At 34.6% G+C, this 19,329-nt stretch overlaps 1 protein-coding gene, 1 long non-coding RNA gene and 2 other non-coding genes across 4 annotated transcripts; 1 reads left to right on the top strand and 3 right to left on the bottom strand.

Annotated features, from left to right (window-relative positions):
• Positions 1–1,003: 1,003 nt before the first annotated feature.
• Positions 1,004–1,080, bottom strand: LOC132282533 (small nucleolar RNA SNORD18). Its single transcript, XR_009471792.1, has one exon. It is a non-coding gene; the product is annotated as a small nucleolar RNA SNORD18 (small nucleolar RNA).
• Positions 1,081–1,227: 147 nt separating this feature from the next.
• LOC132284467 (small nucleolar RNA Z199) lies at positions 1,228–1,307 on the bottom strand. Its single transcript, XR_009472287.1, has one exon. It is a non-coding gene; the product is annotated as a small nucleolar RNA Z199 (small nucleolar RNA).
• A 1,812-nt stretch (positions 1,308–3,119) lies between these two features.
• On the bottom strand, positions 3,120–4,141 carry LOC132303309 (uncharacterized). The gene is made up of 3 exons (XR_009481175.1): positions 4,091–4,141; positions 3,507–3,738; positions 3,120–3,236 (listed from the first exon to the last, which is right to left on the bottom strand). It is a non-coding gene; the product is annotated as an uncharacterized LOC132303309 (long non-coding RNA).
• Positions 4,142–12,000: 7,859 nt separating this feature from the next.
• LOC132302792 (thioredoxin-like fold domain-containing protein MRL7L, chloroplastic) lies at positions 12,001–17,250 on the top strand. The gene is made up of 6 exons (XM_059799738.1): positions 12,001–12,175; positions 13,153–13,346; positions 13,478–13,989; positions 16,495–16,576; positions 16,656–16,767; positions 16,853–17,250. The coding sequence occupies exons 2-6, from the start codon at positions 13,155–13,157 to the stop codon at positions 16,984–16,986; spliced, it is 1,032 nt and encodes a 343-aa protein (XP_059655721.1). The 5' UTR covers positions 12,001–12,175; positions 13,153–13,154; the 3' UTR covers positions 16,987–17,250.
• The last annotated feature ends 2,079 nt before the right edge of the window (positions 17,251–19,329 follow it).

Here is a 19,329-nt window from a genome sequence, read left to right as displayed (position 1 = left end):
TTCTCTATTAAATTCAAGTGTAATTACATTTTACAATAAATCATTCAGTAAATCAAAATTTAAATTTTTTGTGAATTAATTATATTTCTACCGTTAATGAAATAGGCTAGAACAATAAAGGCTGCTCTAATCACTTTGGTAAGGCATCGTCTGAAATGCTTCTGCCAACATAGGTTTTAGTTTGGTGATCATGTGGCACGACACGAGCCCTGCGGGCCTGATACCTATGTTGGCAGACAAAGCATTTCAGACAAGGTGATTAAAGAAGCCTCCATTGTTCTAGCCTATTTTATTAATAGTAGAAACATAATTAATTGACAAAAAATTTAAATTTTGATTTACCGAGTGATTTATTGTCAAATGTAATTACACGCCTATTTCATTAAACCATAAATTACACCTAAAATGACAGAAAAAAATAATAATAATAATAAATCCCAAATACACCACCACCAAAAAAAACTTGCCAGAGTTTTAGAGATTTGTACTCTAAGTCAATTATCTAATTGGAAAATTGATTCTCTTTTATCAATCAGGCTTTTTGGGAAAGTTTTAGAGATTTGTACTATAATGTCCAATAGTCAATTATCTAATTGGAAAAATTGATTCTCTTTTATCAATTAGGCTTTCCGCATTGACGGCACAACATTTGCAGCAAGGTATGGAGCTAAAGATGGTAAAAAAAAAAAAATGGAGAAATTAAGTTAAAATGCCTTCTAAATACAGAACCAAGTCAAAATAGAACTTCCACACAAGAGAGAGAAGGGTAGCCCCTTAGTAGAAAGTGTTTTATGTCAAGAATGCTAGGGTTTAACACATACCCATGATTCATTGACCAATTACAAAAATCCTTAAACTAACAACCCATTAAACCATCAGATTGAACAACAAAACAACATTACTGATTTAAACACCAAACCAAAAAAAATCCCAACAAACCAGATTGAAGAACAAACAACACTAAACCACAACATAAGGACGAGAAACTCACCACAAACAAATGGAGATCAGAGTTTGGTTTAGATTTGTCGGTCACGATTAATTCAGAAACACGGACCAATTGATTGCTCATCATATCTCCAGTAATTTCTATTGTGATTCATGGATTCAGAAATTGTAAATCCATTGATTGGAAAAAATAATTTAATACATAGAAGGAAATTTAAAAAAAAAAAAACAAAAAACCTACCGAAGAAAGCAAACAATGAGAGTTATAAAAAAAATAGAAATCATCAGAGACTTAAATACTACGAATCATGGAACTAACCAATCATATTGTTGCAGTTTTTTTTCTCATCAATTGATTTCCTTCCATTCAGTAAAAGCACATACAAATTGAAACAACGAAAACACTTTCTTCTGTGTTCGTTTGATTGTGAGAGTGAGAGTGAGAGTGAGAGTGTGGGTGTGTGTTTGATTGTGTGTGTGAGAGAGAGACAGAGAGAGTTGGGCTAATTGCCGATCTAGGTTAAAGCGTCTTTCGGAGAAACCCTAACGCCACATAGAAAGTAATAGTTGAAGAGAAGAGCCACTCGTATATCGATATATATAGCCCACTTATATCGAGGAGTGATTCAAACAATTAATAGTTTACCCCACCTCTATTGTCATTAACAAACGGGGACACGAAGGTTGGCCAGTCACTTTCCCATCGGTCAGAAAAACGGCTATAACCTTTTTTTTTTTTTTTTCAACGTTCTTATTTCCTGATTAGTTGAATCGGATGGCCCGGAACAGCTAATCAAATGCAAAAGTGCCTCTAAATTAAGCTAGAACTAATTGTGGACTATATAAACGAGCAAGCAAGATTGGTCTTTCGTTTGTCTCGGTTCTGGGCCTTGGGCCATTAAATTGTTGCATCTCATTTGTTTGGGCTTTCTTGTTCCCCAACTTGCTTGGGTTTGTTTGGGCCGAAGGCCATCTCTGTACAATTCTCTTTTAATTTGTATATTAGCTTCACATTTGGAGAGAAAAAAAAAAAAAAAAAAAAAAAGCAAGACACTGTTTATAAGTGCTTGTGTAAAAAGACAATTGTACTCCTAGCTCGTGAGTCAATCTAATTTTCTTTATGTAAAATCGCACGTGTGTATGTAGGAGCAATGTTTTGTCTAAAATAGTTTGTTTGATCTTACAGGCCATTTGTTTCGGTATAAAATATTTTTTTTCGATTTTTAGGTAAAATAATTATTTTTTATTATTTTTTGATATAAGTGCTTGGGTTTATTTGTGCCAACGGCTCTGTACAATTCTCTTTTATAAGTACTTGTGTAAAAAAAGATAATTGTACTCCTAGCTCGTGAGCCAATCTAATTTTCATTATGTCGTAACGAAAAAAATCTCACATGTGTGTATGTTAAGGGCAATGTTTTGTCTAAAATGGTTTGTTTGATCTTACACTACGGCCATTTGTTTAGGTGAAAAGTATTTTTTTCAATTTTTAAGTAAAATAATTATTTTTTTATATATGACAAAAGTCAATATTGAGATTGAGGTAACTTGACCAAAATTTATGAATAAATTACTTTTATTAAATTTTGCTCGGTAATATATATTTTTTCATAAATTTTTTATGATAATCAAACACCAAAAAATATAAAAATATATATTTTAAAACATATTTTATATCCAAACAAAGAGAGTATAAAGATTTTATAATTTGTCAACTCTCTGAATAAATTGATGGACTTTATAGTGACATGAGCTCTGGCCAGTGTGATTGGTATGATTAACGGATGATTAACTTTAAACAATCTAAGTATGATCTTTGCTTATGTTTAGCAACTAATCAAATTATTTTTTAAAATTTAAAATAGAATATTTAATTTAACTCCATACAAACATAACTTTTGGTTTTGATGTGATTCATGAAATCTAGTTGGATCCTTAACATATATATACGATTCTTACTGTCTATATGGTTCAAATTTTTGTAAACAGAACTGGTTTAAGAGAACTATAAAAACACATTTTCTAAAGTTGAATTTTATTAACTCTATTTTTAGATAACAATTTTCATAAAATTATCAATCAAACGAGTGCTTAAACTATATATTGTATGTTCTTCTACTAATCCAACTGACAAAAAAAAAAAAAAAAAAAAATTACTCCCAAAGCCCAACAAAAAGATGAGGGCTTAAATTTTAATTAAAAAAAATTACTTCAGATAAATTGAAGTTGCTCCCAAAGCCCAACAAAAGATGCCACCTCCATGTCCAAAAAAGCCAGCTACTGATATCCTGCAGAGAAGGGATGCAACAAAAATGAGGTCCCAACAAGGAAATAATTATTTTGGATATCCACTAATATAATTATAAATTAGTAATTGTGTCACCATGAAATGCAATTTAAACATTACTGACACTATGTAGTAGAGATTAGAGAGAGAGAAAAGGTTTATCCACATAACATTAAATATCAAATATTAATGATAAAAATATAAAAAAAAATAAAAAGTAAGTTCTCCTCATAACAGAGATTTTTCTAGATATAATAAACATATTACCAACCTCTAGTTCTTCCTCCTCTTGTGCATTTTCCACTGCTTCAGAATATAAGAGAGTACTTCCCTCAATGTTGCTTTCTTTCCTTGTTTGAAATTCCATAGCCTGGTACCGTGTACCTTCCACTGGGGTTATACTCATTCATCTCCATCAGGGCACTTGTCATAGCAGAGTATACCTCATCACCACACTCATTTTTCAGACCTTTCAGTTTTTCATCCTCTTCATTGATAATTTCCTAATCAACCACACAAGTTTTACCATATAATTACCATTACACACGGCAAGTTGCTAATTTGCAACTTAATCTCATATTGATTCCACTTAAGGATGTACTATTGTTCTTATCCCTCCTATCTTTTAATAAATAGTAATCAGTGAAAGAAAAGTATCCTTGAAAATTTTAATAATATCTATTAAAATGATCAAATAAATTTAAATTTTAAAATATCCAATGTTTTATCAAGTGTGCAGCTGCAGAGGGAAAATTGGCTACCAACAATGCTACTTCAAATGCATAAGCATGTTGAAGAGGGAAATATTACGGTAATTAAAAATAATAATTGCAAATGTTACTCAGAAACACATACCTTATGGTCCTCACAGCCTTCAACTGTGATGATCTTAAATGGATGCCAGTTCGGATCCCTTAGGTAATCCTAACACAATGAACAAAGCTCCAAAGCCTTTTCCTGTGCTGCCTCTTGTTTAGAGTGTTTTCTCTTGGTTGAATGTTGGAATGCAGCACTGTCAAGCTCTCCCATCCGTTTTGACACCAATAGATGCACGGGAAGACTGGTCCTTGAAGAACTGCCAGGGAAGGAAATAACTCGTAAGCCACATAACAGAAGGTATCTCACACGCTTTTTTTTTTAAATGATTCTCTTTTTTCAGCATATGCAAATTAAGAACAACAAAACACATTTACCTTTCTTTTCCATTTTATGAACTACATCATGGTTAAAGATTCATAATTAGTTAAGATGTTAACACCATTGTCTTTTGGGAAAGACACCTTATGAATCAGTACCGGTAAATTCAAATCGTGAAAAGGTGTTAGAACTTTTTAAATAGCTTTGCAAGCCACTTTATAGTTTATAGAATTCATATCAACGGTTCCAATTTCCAACCTTGCAAATGTTCTTTCACATAAGGTGCTGAGTGCTGACATAAGCAGCAAAACTGAAAATCTTTCAAAGTTTAAAGTCACAGATATGAAGATTCAGTGATAGCAACTAATGCGGCAGATGAGTTCTAAATCTCTATGACCTTGTCAGTGACAGCTTCGTCAGAAATTGAGAAAAATCTCACAGAGAAAAGACTCAGAACATATCTACAGTCCATTAACCCAATGAATATATGCATTTGTGACATACCATAAGAGACTGTCATCTCCAGAAAATCCCAATTACCTGAACGGCTGCCTCATTAAAGATGGCATCTTTTGCATAAATTAAATTCTCATCAGGCACTCATTGCATGCTTTTTTCTTATTCTTAAATTTAAGCAAATATGCATTTTCAGGTATAATGCACTTAGCAGAGTATAGAGAAGTAGGAAGTAGTCGCCAGGCAAGTTCATGCACAAGTTCCCTATGCTTTCTTAGTTTATTGTTTTGTTTGTTGATCACTACAGTGAGCACTCATTGCTAGCTAGCTGCCGTGAGAGATGGGAAAAAGGATGAAGAGGAAAGGAAAAGAGAAAACTTTTAAATAATTCAATAACATCCTTCTTCCCCCAATGTACCTTCCATCCTTCCACTCAACGGGAATGTTAGCTACAATTCCCCTCCAAGGCCAAACAAACAGCTCATTCACATCATTGCTCTTGGCATACTCACTATCCTGTCTTGTGGATCCTGGTGGTGACCATTTCAAATCAAGGTACTTTCTCATATAAATAGAGTTGATGACGTGACTGTACACTTTACATAAAGTGTGGAATGGAAAGAGTGCCTTGCAACGGGGTTGTTGCTCTAAATGATGAATTTTATTACTGTCGCGCCAATGGCTGTTGCGTCTGAGTCTTGGTGTTGTAGGTATTCGAATCTTAATGCGACAGGAGGCTACCGCATAACAATTAAAGTGTAAAATATTTTAATATATTTTAAGAACTAGAAGAACTTCAACAAATATTTTAAAGGTAGGTTTTGGTAGACAAAGATTTTACGAGGGAAGAGGAACATGTTTTCCTTTTGGTTTTGGATTTTGAATTCTATAACTCCATTTGTTTGGACAAAATATTTTATTTTAGATATGTATATTTTTTTTTAGTTGGTACTCACACACACACGTTTCTTCTGAGATTTGAACCTTTGATCTCTTTTTGGGAAATAAGAGGCTAATACAGTTAGGGATGACAACGGGGCGAGTTTGGAGCGGGTTTGGCTAAACCCGTCCCCGCCCCGTCTGTTTAGTGACAAATCCATACTCGCCCCGTGCCCCGGGACGGGTTGAATTATCAAGTCCATCCCCGCCCCGTTGGGAGATGACAATACCCGTGCCCGCCCCGCCTACCCTCTCTCATGAATTGTGAAATGGTAAATTGAGTTTAGACAACAACTAATCGACTAAAAAAAATGGATTTTCTTCTTACCAATCTCTCTCCTACTCTACTCCTTCGTCAGAAGACAAACCCACCACTATTCACCACCATAACCCTCTTTCTCCTCACATTTCTCTATTAACAAAACCCAGATCTTCTCTCTAACTTGTGTTGCGCAGGTCACCCAAACCTCAAGTACGCAGGAAAAACTTGAAGAGAATCAAGAGATCTTACCAGAGATTCAAATTAATCATCGATCTCAACTGCCTAAGTGGACCGAGAGTTTGGTTTTTGGGTAAGATGCGCCGACCCCTATGTTGTGAACTTGCGGATGTGGAGACACTGCTACTATGCATTAGGGTTATAACTTATATAGAGTAACTTATAATATGTGTGTATATATATATATGTATTAAAATTTAAAGAATTATATATAACGGGGCGGGGCGGAGCGGATATGAATCAGAACCCGTCCCCGCCCCGTGACCCGCGGCAGGTACACAAAATGTATCCATACCCGCCCCGACGGTATAAAATTTGTTTCCATATCCTGTTATTAACGGGGCGGGACGGGGCGGAGCCCCGACGGGGCGGTAAAAATTGCCATCCCTACATACAGTTAGGCTGCTGGCCTGTTGGTTATTTTATATTTTTTTTGGTATTTGGTTGTCAAAAATTTAAGTAAAATATTTATAAAAAAAAATCTTTTTTTTTTTGGAAAATAAGAGGATAATACAGTTAAGTCACTGACCTGTTTCTTATTTTATATTTTTTTTGGTATTTGGTTGTCAAAAATTTAAGTAAAATATTTATGAAGTAAAAATATTTTAAAAAAAAAAAAATTAAAAAAAAACTTACACATCAACTTTTGCTAAGTTAATTTACACGTCCAACTTGATAGAATTAACCTAAACATTTATCAAACATCAAAAAATGAAAATAAAAATAAAATATTTTATCTAAAAATGAAAATATTTTCTAATGAACATATTTTTACGTCGGAACAAACTAAAATTTGTTAATTATTTTATTATTTTTACAAAGAAATATAAATTCAATAAAAAAATTTAGCAATATTTAAAGAACCAGTGCCTAACCAAATTTTAACAAAAACAAAAATATATTGAATTATTATAAGAAAAATTAAAAATCGAAAAAATGGAAGAACATTTACGATCCAATAAAGTACAAAGCAAAATTTAAAAAAATAATTACAATTGATTGAAGAAAAACTTTGGTAAGAACTTCTTAATGCCTTTTGTAATACCCCTAATTTTAAAAATGATAGTCTCGGCATTTTACTTTTTGTTTCGTTATATTGTTGTGTGGCTTTTTGCTTATTTGGTAATTGTTTCGTTGTTTTAATAATTAATTATTTGATTTAATTATTTAATTGGGTGTTTAAATTTCATTTATTTGTTTTAATGGTTTGATAATTAATTATTTGATTTAATTATTTAATTGGGTGTTTAAATTTCATTTATTTGTTTTAATGGTTTAAATACGTGTTAGATTGCATTAATTGATTTACGTTAATGAGTATTAATTTTGGGTGTATTAGTTTAACTAATTACGAGATTTATTTATGTAATTAGATTAAATTAGTAACAATGTTTAATGTATTAAATTAGATTCATTTATTTGTTTTAATGGTTTAAATATGTATTAAATTGCATTAATTGATTTAAGTTAGTGAGTATTAATTTTGGGTGTATTAGTTTAACTAATTACGTTAAGAGATTTATTTATGTAATTAGATTAAATTAGTAACAATGTTTAATGTATTAAATTAGATTCATTTGTTTGTTTTAATGGTTTAAATATGTGTTAGATTGCATTAATTGATTTACGTTAGTGAGTATTAATTTTGGGTGTATTAGTTTAACTAATTATGTTAAGAGATTTATTTATGTAATTAGATTAAATTCGTAACAATGTTTAATGTATTAAACTACTTGTTAACAGGGGTTTAATTAAACAGTAGGGTTCTCTAAGAAGGTTTGTATAGTAAGTCACCGTATGTTACAACTTAGATAGTTTCATGGGCCGGCTAGGATTGGAATTAGGGCTCAGTCTCTAATATTACATGGGTTAGGGTTATCGTTTTTCACCTATAAATACAAGCAATATGGTGGTTAAGGGTTTTAGAAAAATAAGCCAAATTCTGTAAAACAGAGAGACCGGGAGATATAGAGAATTACAGAGGGATATAAAGAGAGGAAGACTAGGGTTTGGGCTTAAGCTAAGACTGAATCAAGGAGCGGAGTTTGGTGTGTGCTACTGGACTGAACTAGAAGCAGCAAAGGTCGTTTAATACAACCGACGTTGCCGGAGTTGATAGAGACGACAGTTAGAGATTTTAATCCAAAGTCTCAAAGGCAAGTTTATGTTCTATTCTTTCCCATGAATCTGTGTTCTGTGCATACTTAGGTGGACTCCAGGGATTCAATGAAGGATTAAATACTCTGTTATGCATGTCTGATATGTATTTAATCCCATTTACTAAAACTGTGTTGTTAATAAGTATGGTGAATTAATTATATATAACTATACTTAGTTTTGGATTTAATTGATACTCAAATTGTTATAAGTGTATGTATTTAATCTCGTTTACTGAACTGTGTTGTTAATAAGTATGGTGAATTAATTATATATAACTATACTTAGTTTTGGATTTAATTGATACTCAAATTGTTATAATTGTATGTATTTAATCTCGTTTACTGAAACTGTGTTGTTAATAAGTATAGTGAATTAATTATATATAACTATACTTAGTTTTGGATTTAATTGATACCCAAATTGTTATAATTGTATCGATTTATCGTTTGTTTTGGAGGATGTGAACGCTATGATTTATTTTAGCAGTCTAAATAATTGGAGCATGATTTCTAGGTTCTCTAGTGAATACCTAATGTCATTATATATGTATTAAACTGTACTGATGCATATTTTGGGGAACTGTTGATAAATTAATTAGGGATAATTTCACTGACACCCCCAGTAGTTTGGCCAAATATCAGTCTAAAACATCTTTCGAAAATAACTATCACTCACATTGCAATCGTTTGCTCCGTTTTTCACTCACACCCCAAAAGTTAGTTTACAGGTGCGTCAGACCACTTTTTACATGTAAAAAGACATTCTTACCCTTTGACTTTAGTTTGACCCTTGACTTTGGTCCACCCTCATTTTTTAAATTTATTTTTTTTTCCAAAATATCATTGTTAAAAGACAATATGGCCCTTTAAAAATTTGTAAATTTACAAATTATACTATATATACAAGCAGACATATATATACCCCTATATACACAAACTGAGACATATATATATACTCCATACATACACAGAGACATATATATATATATATATATATATATATATATATATATATACTCCTATATATACACACAGAGACATATATGTATATATATATACACACACACACAAGCACAACACCACCATCGACACCGGCGAGGATGTCGGCATAAGAGACAGCGGCGGTGACAGCCGAATCGTGATGGCTGAGCACCAAACCACCCTCTCCGACCTCACCAACCGTCTTTCCAAAACCCTTCTCAGCAGCCAATCCAGCCGCCACAACCCAAAAGTCTTCTCGCCTCCGTCTCTTTCGGTTACCGTCGAAACCCGAATCGACCTCTACAATTGCCAATTGGGTCTACATATATATATATATATATATATATATATATATATATATATCGTCGCCTCCCTCACCCTATACCTCCCAGACCAGTCTTTCTCCGCCACCACAACCACCACCACCACCATCACCGTTCCTCTCTCTCCCTACCACCACCACAACCACCGATTCTATAACCCAACCACCAAAATTAAAACAGGAAGATGCCATCACAGCCGCTGACTTTGTTTTGTGAAATTAGGTTCAATTAGTGAAAAAAATAATAATAGGGGCAATCAAACACATTGAAACTTTGTTAACAGTAACCCTGAAGCTTCAACTTCCAGAATTAGTTTCAATCAAACACATTGAAGCTTCATCTTCCAGAATTTGCAGAAGCTTCTTTAACAGGAACCTTTGATTTTCTCTGAACGGCGGCCATTTCGTTTCTCAGATAAAGCATCACTCAAAGCCCTAATTCGAAGTCCAAACCAGTCCAATTCCTTCAATTTCCCTTAGACATTTTTTTTTCATTCGATTCATTCAATTCCAAGCGCCATCCAATCGTAATACCAAATTGGTGTGGACAATTCTGGAAAATTTAAAACGTTAGATTCGTTGATTGTGTAGGGGTATGGGAAGGGTTTACAGAGAAACCTCCAAGCCCTCGTCGTCTTCGTCGCCTCCGGCACCAAAGCTGACTAATGTCCTCATTTAGATGTCTTCTTCGTCGGAAAGATGATGAAGTTACGGATTTTATTTGTGGTATAATTGTCGGGGGTATAATTGTCTTTTAACTAATCTAATATTTTGAATTAAATGTTATTTAAAAAAAAGGGGCAAATTTGTCTTTTCCCATGCTTTTAACGGAGACTGTGACGGAAAAGCAAAAGTGGACCTAACTGATAGTTATTTTCGAAAGATATTTTAGACTGATATTTGACCAAACTACTTGAGGTGTCAGTGAAATTATCCCAATTAATTAATGTTATTTTTATCAAATTATGTAGATTGAAAGACTGTATGCACTGGTATGGGACGGTGGCATACTAGGGATGGATTAGTTCAAATACTAAGTCCTACCTAAAGTGGATTAAGGTGTGGATTAACCGTAAAGGTTAAGTCCAACTCTTATTAGTGTCAGGTCAGTAAATAACTGAATGACATAATTTTGGTTTCTGGGATGGATTGTTATACATATATCAAACCTTTATACTAGATGGGTGATATTTTGTATTAAGAGGACACGGACTTTATATATATATATATATGATATGGTACCATGGTATGAGCTTGAGTCTCAGGACCACGGTTAGGGCGCGTATATCGCCTAGGATGGATAACTGGACATAGGTGTTATTCCCTAGTAGGTCTAGGTACTCATGACCACTTTACGTGCGATTTGCATGGTATCTCTACTCAGGCTGAGACAGACCTATTGGACTAGTGAGCGTCCTATAGTGTGTATTTATACATATATGGACTACTCTAGATATTGTTGAGTCTATCTAGAATGTATTTGCGCATCAGATTCCTGTTTGGATATTAGTAGATCAGGACTTGCATGTGGGTCTGACCCACTCTTTTATTTTTCAAGTGCTCGTCAGCTCTAGGGTTAGAGTTTGATCGTGCAGAGCAAATACAGACTTCTTTTCCACCGACTACGTAGGACTGCTTCCTTATTAGCTTTGTTTGATTTCAGCTACTTTATTTATGTTGGGATTTGTTATCAGGGATCCACTAGATGGATTCCCGAGTCGTAAAATAATTGAAGGTTTTGGAGTTTGGTTCTTAATAATTATATTTTGAGAATTTTCATTAGAATTCATTTCAGTCATTTTTACTTAATTATATTTCAACTTGTATTCGTTGTTCGTACATATTAATTGTTTTATATCCCTCGGGTTTGGGTCTGGGCCTGATCAACCCGTGTCTCGGATCCGAGGGGTATCGCACCTTTCGAGAAAGAAAGAAACATATTGTTTACCTACTTATCACTGGAAAGGATGAGCAATGCAAGAAACGTATATATATTATTGTTTTAAATAATAATGATAATATAATAAAAATAAGTTTTTTTAAAAATCATTACATGATTAAGTGCTACTACATTATATAGGTCAATCAAATATTACCACACAGGTAAATATTTTAGATTTATTGAATTTTCCCTATGCTATTAGACGGGTCATGTAGTCCATGGAATAATTTTTTGGAGCACAAGGGAATTTGTGTTAAAAATAAATAAATAAAAAATTGGAGGATTTTAACATGGCTACTCAAATTTTATGTACCCACCAAAACGACGCAGCATCACCAAAACGAGACTGTTTGGTCTACCCTTATCCCTGAAATTTTCTGGGGTTCTGGGTTTCTCGGGTTTAAGCCTAAGCAAGAAAAGAAGAAGAAGAAGAAGAAGAAAAAGAGGAGATACAAACCTCACCGGCTGGATTATCAAACTTCAATAGTCAATTCACGTCTTTCTGGTTTGTATGCGCCTTTGCCTTTTTCCACTGTTTGGAATTTTTCTTTCTTTTTGAAATTTCATCATGTAATTTACTTGTAGAGAAAAGTATATATATATATATATTGGATATTTGCCGGAAAAAAATATGCATATTTGATTGTAAAATTGCGTGAATTAGTGGGGTTGGTGTTCTTAGTTATGGGTTTGTACAGTTGAACAATATTTTGTGTTATCTCGCTTGAAAATCATGCCTTTTATACCAATTTTTATTGCAGCTATAGTGATGGAGAATACCCATTTCCTGTATCATCTCCAATTGCATTGTTCTGGCATCACTTGAAATTTAGATGTGTCAATTAATTACTGAGAAGCACTTGTTTGCACCAGAAATGGCTTGAAATTATTATGATTATTATTATTGATAAGTGAAATGGCTTGTAATTATAAGCATTCAAATTATACTTGTATCGGGTGTGGGGTTAAATTTTAGGTCAAATATTCGAAGCAGTGTCGTTTTTGAATTATATACTCCATTGGAGCATTTACTATGTGCTTTTCATTCCAAGTTAAGCGGAAAATAATAATAACAAGAGAGAGAAGTTTTTTTTAACATGATACTAGTATCCATTAAGGTTTGCATTTGAAGTCGCATTTTACTGCCTTTGTTTCCAAATGAATCATTAAATCTTGTAAATACAATCTGATTTGAAAATATGTGTGGAAATGAGGTCCTATATATTTGTAGGAAATGGATTATGTTTCAAATCTTCCTTTTCCCCTGTTTGTTTGAGCAGCAAATGCTTCTCAAACAACTTCTTGAAAACCAATTGTATGTATGCTCGTCTTTTCTATTTCATGACAATTTGTGGCATGGTTGAAAGTTTACAAACCACTTAATAGTTTTAAAAAGGGTTTGATCTATGTGTTGTCTTTCTAGTTCTTTTATTTTGAAAATATAACTGCTGCTTATAGTTAGCTGTGTAACTGATTTTATAGGTATGGCTCTACAACATGCACCATATTTCGAGTATTTGTTCTCTTCGGCAAAAGAGAAAAGTGTAAAAGTTTCTCCTTCATTCGCTGGCGCTACTCCTCTACTGAAAGCAAAACAAAGAATTTCCCCAATTTCTTCCACAAGGATGGAGTGTTCTGGTCTATCACCACCAAACTTTCTAAAGACACCTTCTCTGGTGTGTCTCTTTTTTTTCTTTCGTTTTTTGTCCTTCCTAGAAAAATTAAATTTGCATTAGTGATAAAATATTTTGTAGATTTTAATATCTTTTCTTACAAACTATTTTATGGGATTGGATTGTGAAAATAGGCTGGTAGGTTTGAAGGAATTAGATCAAGAGCTTCCAGAACAGCAGAAAAACTCAAGTCTGGGGACGGGAAGAGAGCGGAAGAAGAATCTAGTGGTAGTGATGGTGATGATCCCTTACTTATGGACGATGAAGAGAGACGTGACTGGAGGAGGAAAATTAGGGAAGTGGTTGATAGGAACCCTGATATCGAGGAAGAGCTAGATCCCGTTGAGAAGAAGAAGATGATGCAAAAACTTTTGGCCGATTACCCCCTTGTTGTGGAGGAGGAGGATCCTGATTGGCCAGAAGATGCTGATGGGCGGGGTTTCAACTTGGGTCAATTTTTCGACAAAATTACTATTAAGAATGTTAAGAAAGATGATGATGAGAATTATGATAGCGAAAATGAATTGGTGTGGCAAGATGACAATTATATTCGTCCAATCAAAGACATCACCACTGCAGAATGGGAAGAGACTGTATTCAAAGATATTAGTCCTTTAATTGTCCTTGTACATAATCGATATAAAAGGTTAGTTTTCATCTATTCCTTTCAATGTTGCTTCATTTATTCCTTTCAACTTTGCTTCATTTTCTTTTAAATACTCTCCTGCCTGACTGAAAAATTAGAGGATATCAATGTTTACTTTTTCTTTTTGTTTGTTACAAACTGTTAGTTTTTCTTTCATCTCACTGCTTCCCATCTGTGTTTTTTGTTTTTTCTTTCTCCGTGGTTTGCAAATATTGCTTTTTAGTCTTGCTTCCAGTTGATGCCTGTGTATCTCTTTGTTCTTCCATCTTCCAGACTCCAGTAATGTCACAAATATGGTATCAAAGCTCTAGCCATATGGAAATACCTTTTCCTTCCTCCCTGGTCTAGGTCTTTCTCCATTCACCATCCTCTCTATGTCTGTACTTTATACTGTGCTAATATCTGAATTAAGTAGACGCTTGGTAGCAATAGATTTCTTCAAACGTCTTCTGGTTTCATTATTCTTCCATGATATCTATGGAGGTACATCCTTGCTTCATTTTCACATTACCTTCATGTGCTTAATTTCTAGTAAGCCTTGCTACTAGTGTGGTACCTGTGAAAAGCATTCCAATGCTTTTGAGAGAAAAAGAATAGAAGAGGTTAAAACAAGTTCTTAGGATTGCAAATGGTTGTGTACCATGGTCCTTAGTAATATAGGCCATTCTTATATAGAATATGGGGATCACATGCTATTAGCATGTATAAGATAGGATGATAAACCAATCCCACCAAGTTCAGACGTAGAAATAGAGTCGAGTTCTACTTGTGGAGTGTGTTATGTCTTGATTCATCTTCTACGACGGATGTTTCTCAGTAAGCTTCTTCTTTCTTTAGAAAGGGATTTCTTTTCTGATTACCTAGCTTGTTGAGGCTAATTCCAACTAGAATTGAACTTCAAACTGGAAATGAAATTACTTATTTTGTCATCTTTGAGGTACGGCTTGATGGATCACATGGAAAACAAGATTGGAAGAGGTCTGCACCTTAGACTTCATTCCAAGTTCAAGAGAATAATTACTTAAATACTACCCAGTTCTGCAGTACGACTCCGCACTTGCAGCAATGCAGGGAGTAGCTTTACAGAATCCTGAAATCCGCTATTCTGGTAGCCAATAAATGCGTGATGATAATTTGTCAAGGTGCTTGATTATTTGACGTGTGCTGTTGCATGTTCTGAGCTGATGGGGGTGAATTCATCCTCATCTACATCCATGTGAAAATGCGTCAGGATTCTTAAATGATTTAGTTGTAATATATATTTGAACACTGAAGTCTGAACTTTGAAGTAATGAGATTTGACCTATGGTTGTGAATTTTTTGTCGAAGGCTATACTAAATATTCATTCACATTTCATGAATTTGAAAGTTGGGGTGTTGCATCCTTCAGTGTCGCATTTTAATGTCCATATGCCTAACCTTTTATGAATGCAAATGAGTGGGATGTCCAAAAATCTTGGAGTACTTAAAAGATTTTCTATGATGAAGTAACTACTGCTGGTGATACAAAAAGGTGACTTGATTAAGTGGTGCTTTAATATCATTGTATTGACAATGTGCTTTTTTGCAACTAGCATAGCAAGTGTCTTGCCACACATTTTAAATAGGAAAACCGAATCATATTCAGTGTTACACATTTAGTTCCAATGCATTTGGTTCTCTGTGGATTTAGAAAGTCTAAAGGTGCCAATAGTTGGTTGTAAGTTGGCTGTCATTTATTCCTGGTCCATGGCTAATGTTTTTGGCTTAAGGATGTTTGTGTGTGTGTTTGTTTTTCCAATTTTTTATGTGAATCATTCAACTCTTAAACCTATCGTGTCGAGTATTTGGTACCAGACTTTTGGATTATTTTCTTCGAAGCAGAGCAAACCAAACGTGGTGTCTGTAATTGGCATATAAGGGAAAGATACATGTAAGTTAAGTCTAGAACACTGGGAGGTCATGAAAAACTCATGCAATGGAATCACCTTATAAAGACTCAGTGCATGAGGCATCTGCCATTGTGGGGTCTAGGGAGTGTCAGGATGTACACACCCTTATCTCCGCACTCTAGCTGTTTCCCATTTCTAACCCGTGACCTCCTGGTCAAAATGGAGCAACCTTACTATTGCGCCGAGGCTTACCTTCAATGGAATCGCCATATCTGTATTAAAACTGCTGATATGGCAAGGCCCGTCTTCAATGGAATCACCTTATCTGTATTAAAAATGCTGATATGGATAAAGGACTATGTTAGAAGAGAAGTGATGATGCATGCATTGGTGGGAAGCTAGAGGTAACACCTTTTGAGGACTGACAAGTGCAAGTACAATGAGATGGTTCTACCTCATACTTGCCTTTCTTCAGATTTTATAATTGAAATCTCTGTATATCAGTTGAAGAAAGCTGCTATAGTTGAATACAAGCTGTCAAAATGTGTTGAATAACAGTAGAAGTTTCTTAATATTTGTTTTGCTTTAGATTTGAATACCTTTTGTTTCATGTAAGATATTTAAATCTCTGTAGACCAAAGGAAAATGAAAAGATTCGAAATGAATTGGAGAAAGCCATTCACATCATATGGAACTGCAGGCTGCCTTCACCAAGAGTAAGTGAAGCATTTTGTTGTTTTAGACCTTCACATGCACCCCTCCCCTTTTTAACGTTTTATTTGCAACATTGAACAGTGTGTTGCAATTGATGCTGTTGTTGAGCTTGATTTGGTCTCTGCTCTAAAAGTGTCTGTCTTCCCAGAGTTAATCTTCACTAAAGCAGGAAAGATCTTATACCGGGAGAAAGGTGATTTTTAAATTAAGAAATATTAATTGACCTATTTTCTAAGTTCTAAATGTTGATTTATAATTCGATTCTTCTGGATGGTCAGCCATTCGAACAGCAGATGAGTTTTCAAAAATAATGGCATACTTCTATTATGGAGCATCCAAGCCCACTTGTTTGAATACCAGTGGAAATAGCGAAGAAGCAATTCCAACTGTTCCGGTCAACAACGGACAGTGATAAACTGAGAGATGTACCAATATATGCATGGCACAGAGAATGAAAAGTTAGGAGGGTTACTGATGCAGTGCTTGCCATATGGTTGTATCTGACGGATGCACTGAAACATTCCGTTTTAATGAAGTTTTCAGGGCTACATCTATGAAATATGAGTAATTTTCATTTTTACATAACTTTGTTATTTATGAGAGATAAGTAAGATAAATGGGACTATTTTGATTAACTACATTACCAAATCATATTTTGTCTGGTAAGTTTCTTGCAGATTCAGTAGTTTTTATCTTAACTTCCTCCATACTTCAATCCACTTGAGCAGGAACATTGTTTTAGGAAATCTCAATTAATGCATTCATTTTATCGACTTTTCTTTAGTGTTTTGTACATACCTAAAATTGGGAATTTAAAAGATGTTGACAAGTGGATCTCTCTCTCTCTGTGCAACGATAAACCTTCCTTTTGTGTTTATTAGTGAGAAATATAATTCTAGGTGCTATGGAGAGTTAGCTGTCTGAGGCATTCTGACAGACATGCTGAATGGTTTCGTGCGACAAATATAGGGATTAATGCTCTATATGTTAGGGAGGAAAGAGGAGGTACTAGGGAGCATATGGGATGATATTGCAGTCTTTTAGGTAAGAAAATGAGCTCTTAGGATAGGAGGTATGAAGAAATCCTAACAACACGTAGAGAAGGTAAGACTGCCTTTCAGGCAGGCAAATGAGCTTTGTTCTTCTGAATATTGGATTTAGGCATGAAGGAAAGAGATTTGAGGTAATGGATTCATCTATTTCTAAAATGTGAAGCGATGGAGTGCTGGGAAGAGCAGTCATGCCCGGGAATTGCTTTATCTCTAGTTTTACCAAGGAAAAAATACATGGAACAATCCCACCATCTTTATATAAGCTCCTTTTGTAAGAAGTATCCCTTACCTTCTCCTGGTTGGAAGTTATGAGGTGAAGGCGGCCTTTAGATTGCTGTCAACCTTTTGCATTTACGGGTATCCAGTCTTGCTGAAGGTGAAAGGAACTGTGGAAACTGAATAGCTTGATACAATTCCATATATTATGCTTATAGAGACAGGAGTTCTCTCTCTGATTGACAATAATGTTTTGAAGTGCTGTTTTTACCTATAATAGGTTGCACGGTGATGGAAGTTTTGGAATTGTTAATTCGTCAGTCATGTTGCTTCTGCTTTTGTCTAATGCAGGAAGAAGTCAAGGTAAATTCCCTGAGCTTGGTACAATTTCTGGACTAGGCCAATAGAGGCAGGGAATTATTCACCCTGTAACTGAAACCTTGATAGTGCAGGAAACTATTTGCATTCTTGTATTTCCAACACAATCAGGTTAGGGCATCAATTGAAGAAATTCTCAGTTTTGATAATGTGAATGTTTTGAAGGTAAGGAGTCCACCCTCTCTACTTTAGACCATTCTTCCAGCTCAATCATGTCCTTAAATCTTTGTGTCTCTACTGCTGGAATCCTCTGATCATGTCTTCCCCCTTTGAATTCATGACACTTGCTCTATTGGTGAATTTTCTTAACAGTAAGATGTTCGAATAAATGTACCTGTGCTCGTGATGGAGGAGCTCGCATTATCTGCAATTATCGAGTGCCAATTGGACAAGGCTGGGGAAAAAACCAACCCTTCATCCAAGTTGGAAATTTTCCACCACAATAGGATTTGATCATGAGCTTCTTCAGTTTCTTATGTGGTTGCAGGTACTAAAGAACACTTACTTCAATCCTTTCATCCAAGTTTGCATTATATCATTATTTTTCCGATGTCTAACTCTTGGACGTGGTGTTTTTCCTTTAGATTGACTTCTTCTATATATATAACATTTTTTTTTTTTTTTTTTCAAAAAATATCATTACTCAGTGTTGATCCCCGCCTATGTAAGGCGTGGGGAGGGGAAGACTGGAAATAGACCTCACTTTTGGCAGCATTTTATATAATTCCAGACAATCAGATATCTCTTTGATCCAATAAATCTATTAGTATAACATCTAAGGGTTCAACATTGTCCTGGTTTTGAACTTTCCTTTTTTCTGTTTGTAAATTTGCTCATACAGCTTCTCATTTACTAAAGTCAACAGAAAACTGCAGAGACATGCTTTTATCCGAAAATACCCAGCATCCCTTTCATTATTAGCCAAGTTGAGCCAGGCTTATCTTTCCAGACCCGTGCCATCACTCGTACCACCACCAATTACAGAAATGAATGCGACAGAGACATGCTTTTATCTGAAAATACCCAGCATCCCTTTCATTATTAGCCAAGTTGAGCCGGGCTCATCTTTCCATACCCGCGCCCTCACTCGTACCACCACCAATTACAGA

Source organism: Cornus florida, unplaced genomic scaffold, assembly GCF_030987335.1.
Source record: "Cornus florida cultivar Cherokee Brave unplaced genomic scaffold, ASM3098733v1 CherokeeBrave_3.0.0_Hap2_Chr01, whole genome shotgun sequence".
Taxonomy (NCBI): domain Eukaryota; kingdom Viridiplantae; phylum Streptophyta; class Magnoliopsida; order Cornales; family Cornaceae; genus Cornus; species Cornus florida.
The sequence above is the reverse complement of the archived record's forward strand: the minus strand, read 5'-3'. Positions and strand labels throughout refer to the sequence as shown.

Excerpts from the sequence above, each read along its gene's own strand:
- LOC132302792 (XM_059799738.1), top strand. The coding sequence starts at position 13,155 with ATGGCTCTACAACATGCACCATATTTCGAGTATTTGTTCTCTTCGGCA. Across the intron at positions 16,577-16,655 it reads GCAGGCTGCCTTCACCAAGA|TGTGTTGCAATTGATGCTGT; the intron begins GTAAGTGAAGCA and ends AACATTGAACAG. Across the intron at positions 16,768-16,852 it reads GATCTTATACCGGGAGAAAG|CCATTCGAACAGCAGATGAG; the intron begins GTGATTTTTAAA and ends CTGGATGGTCAG.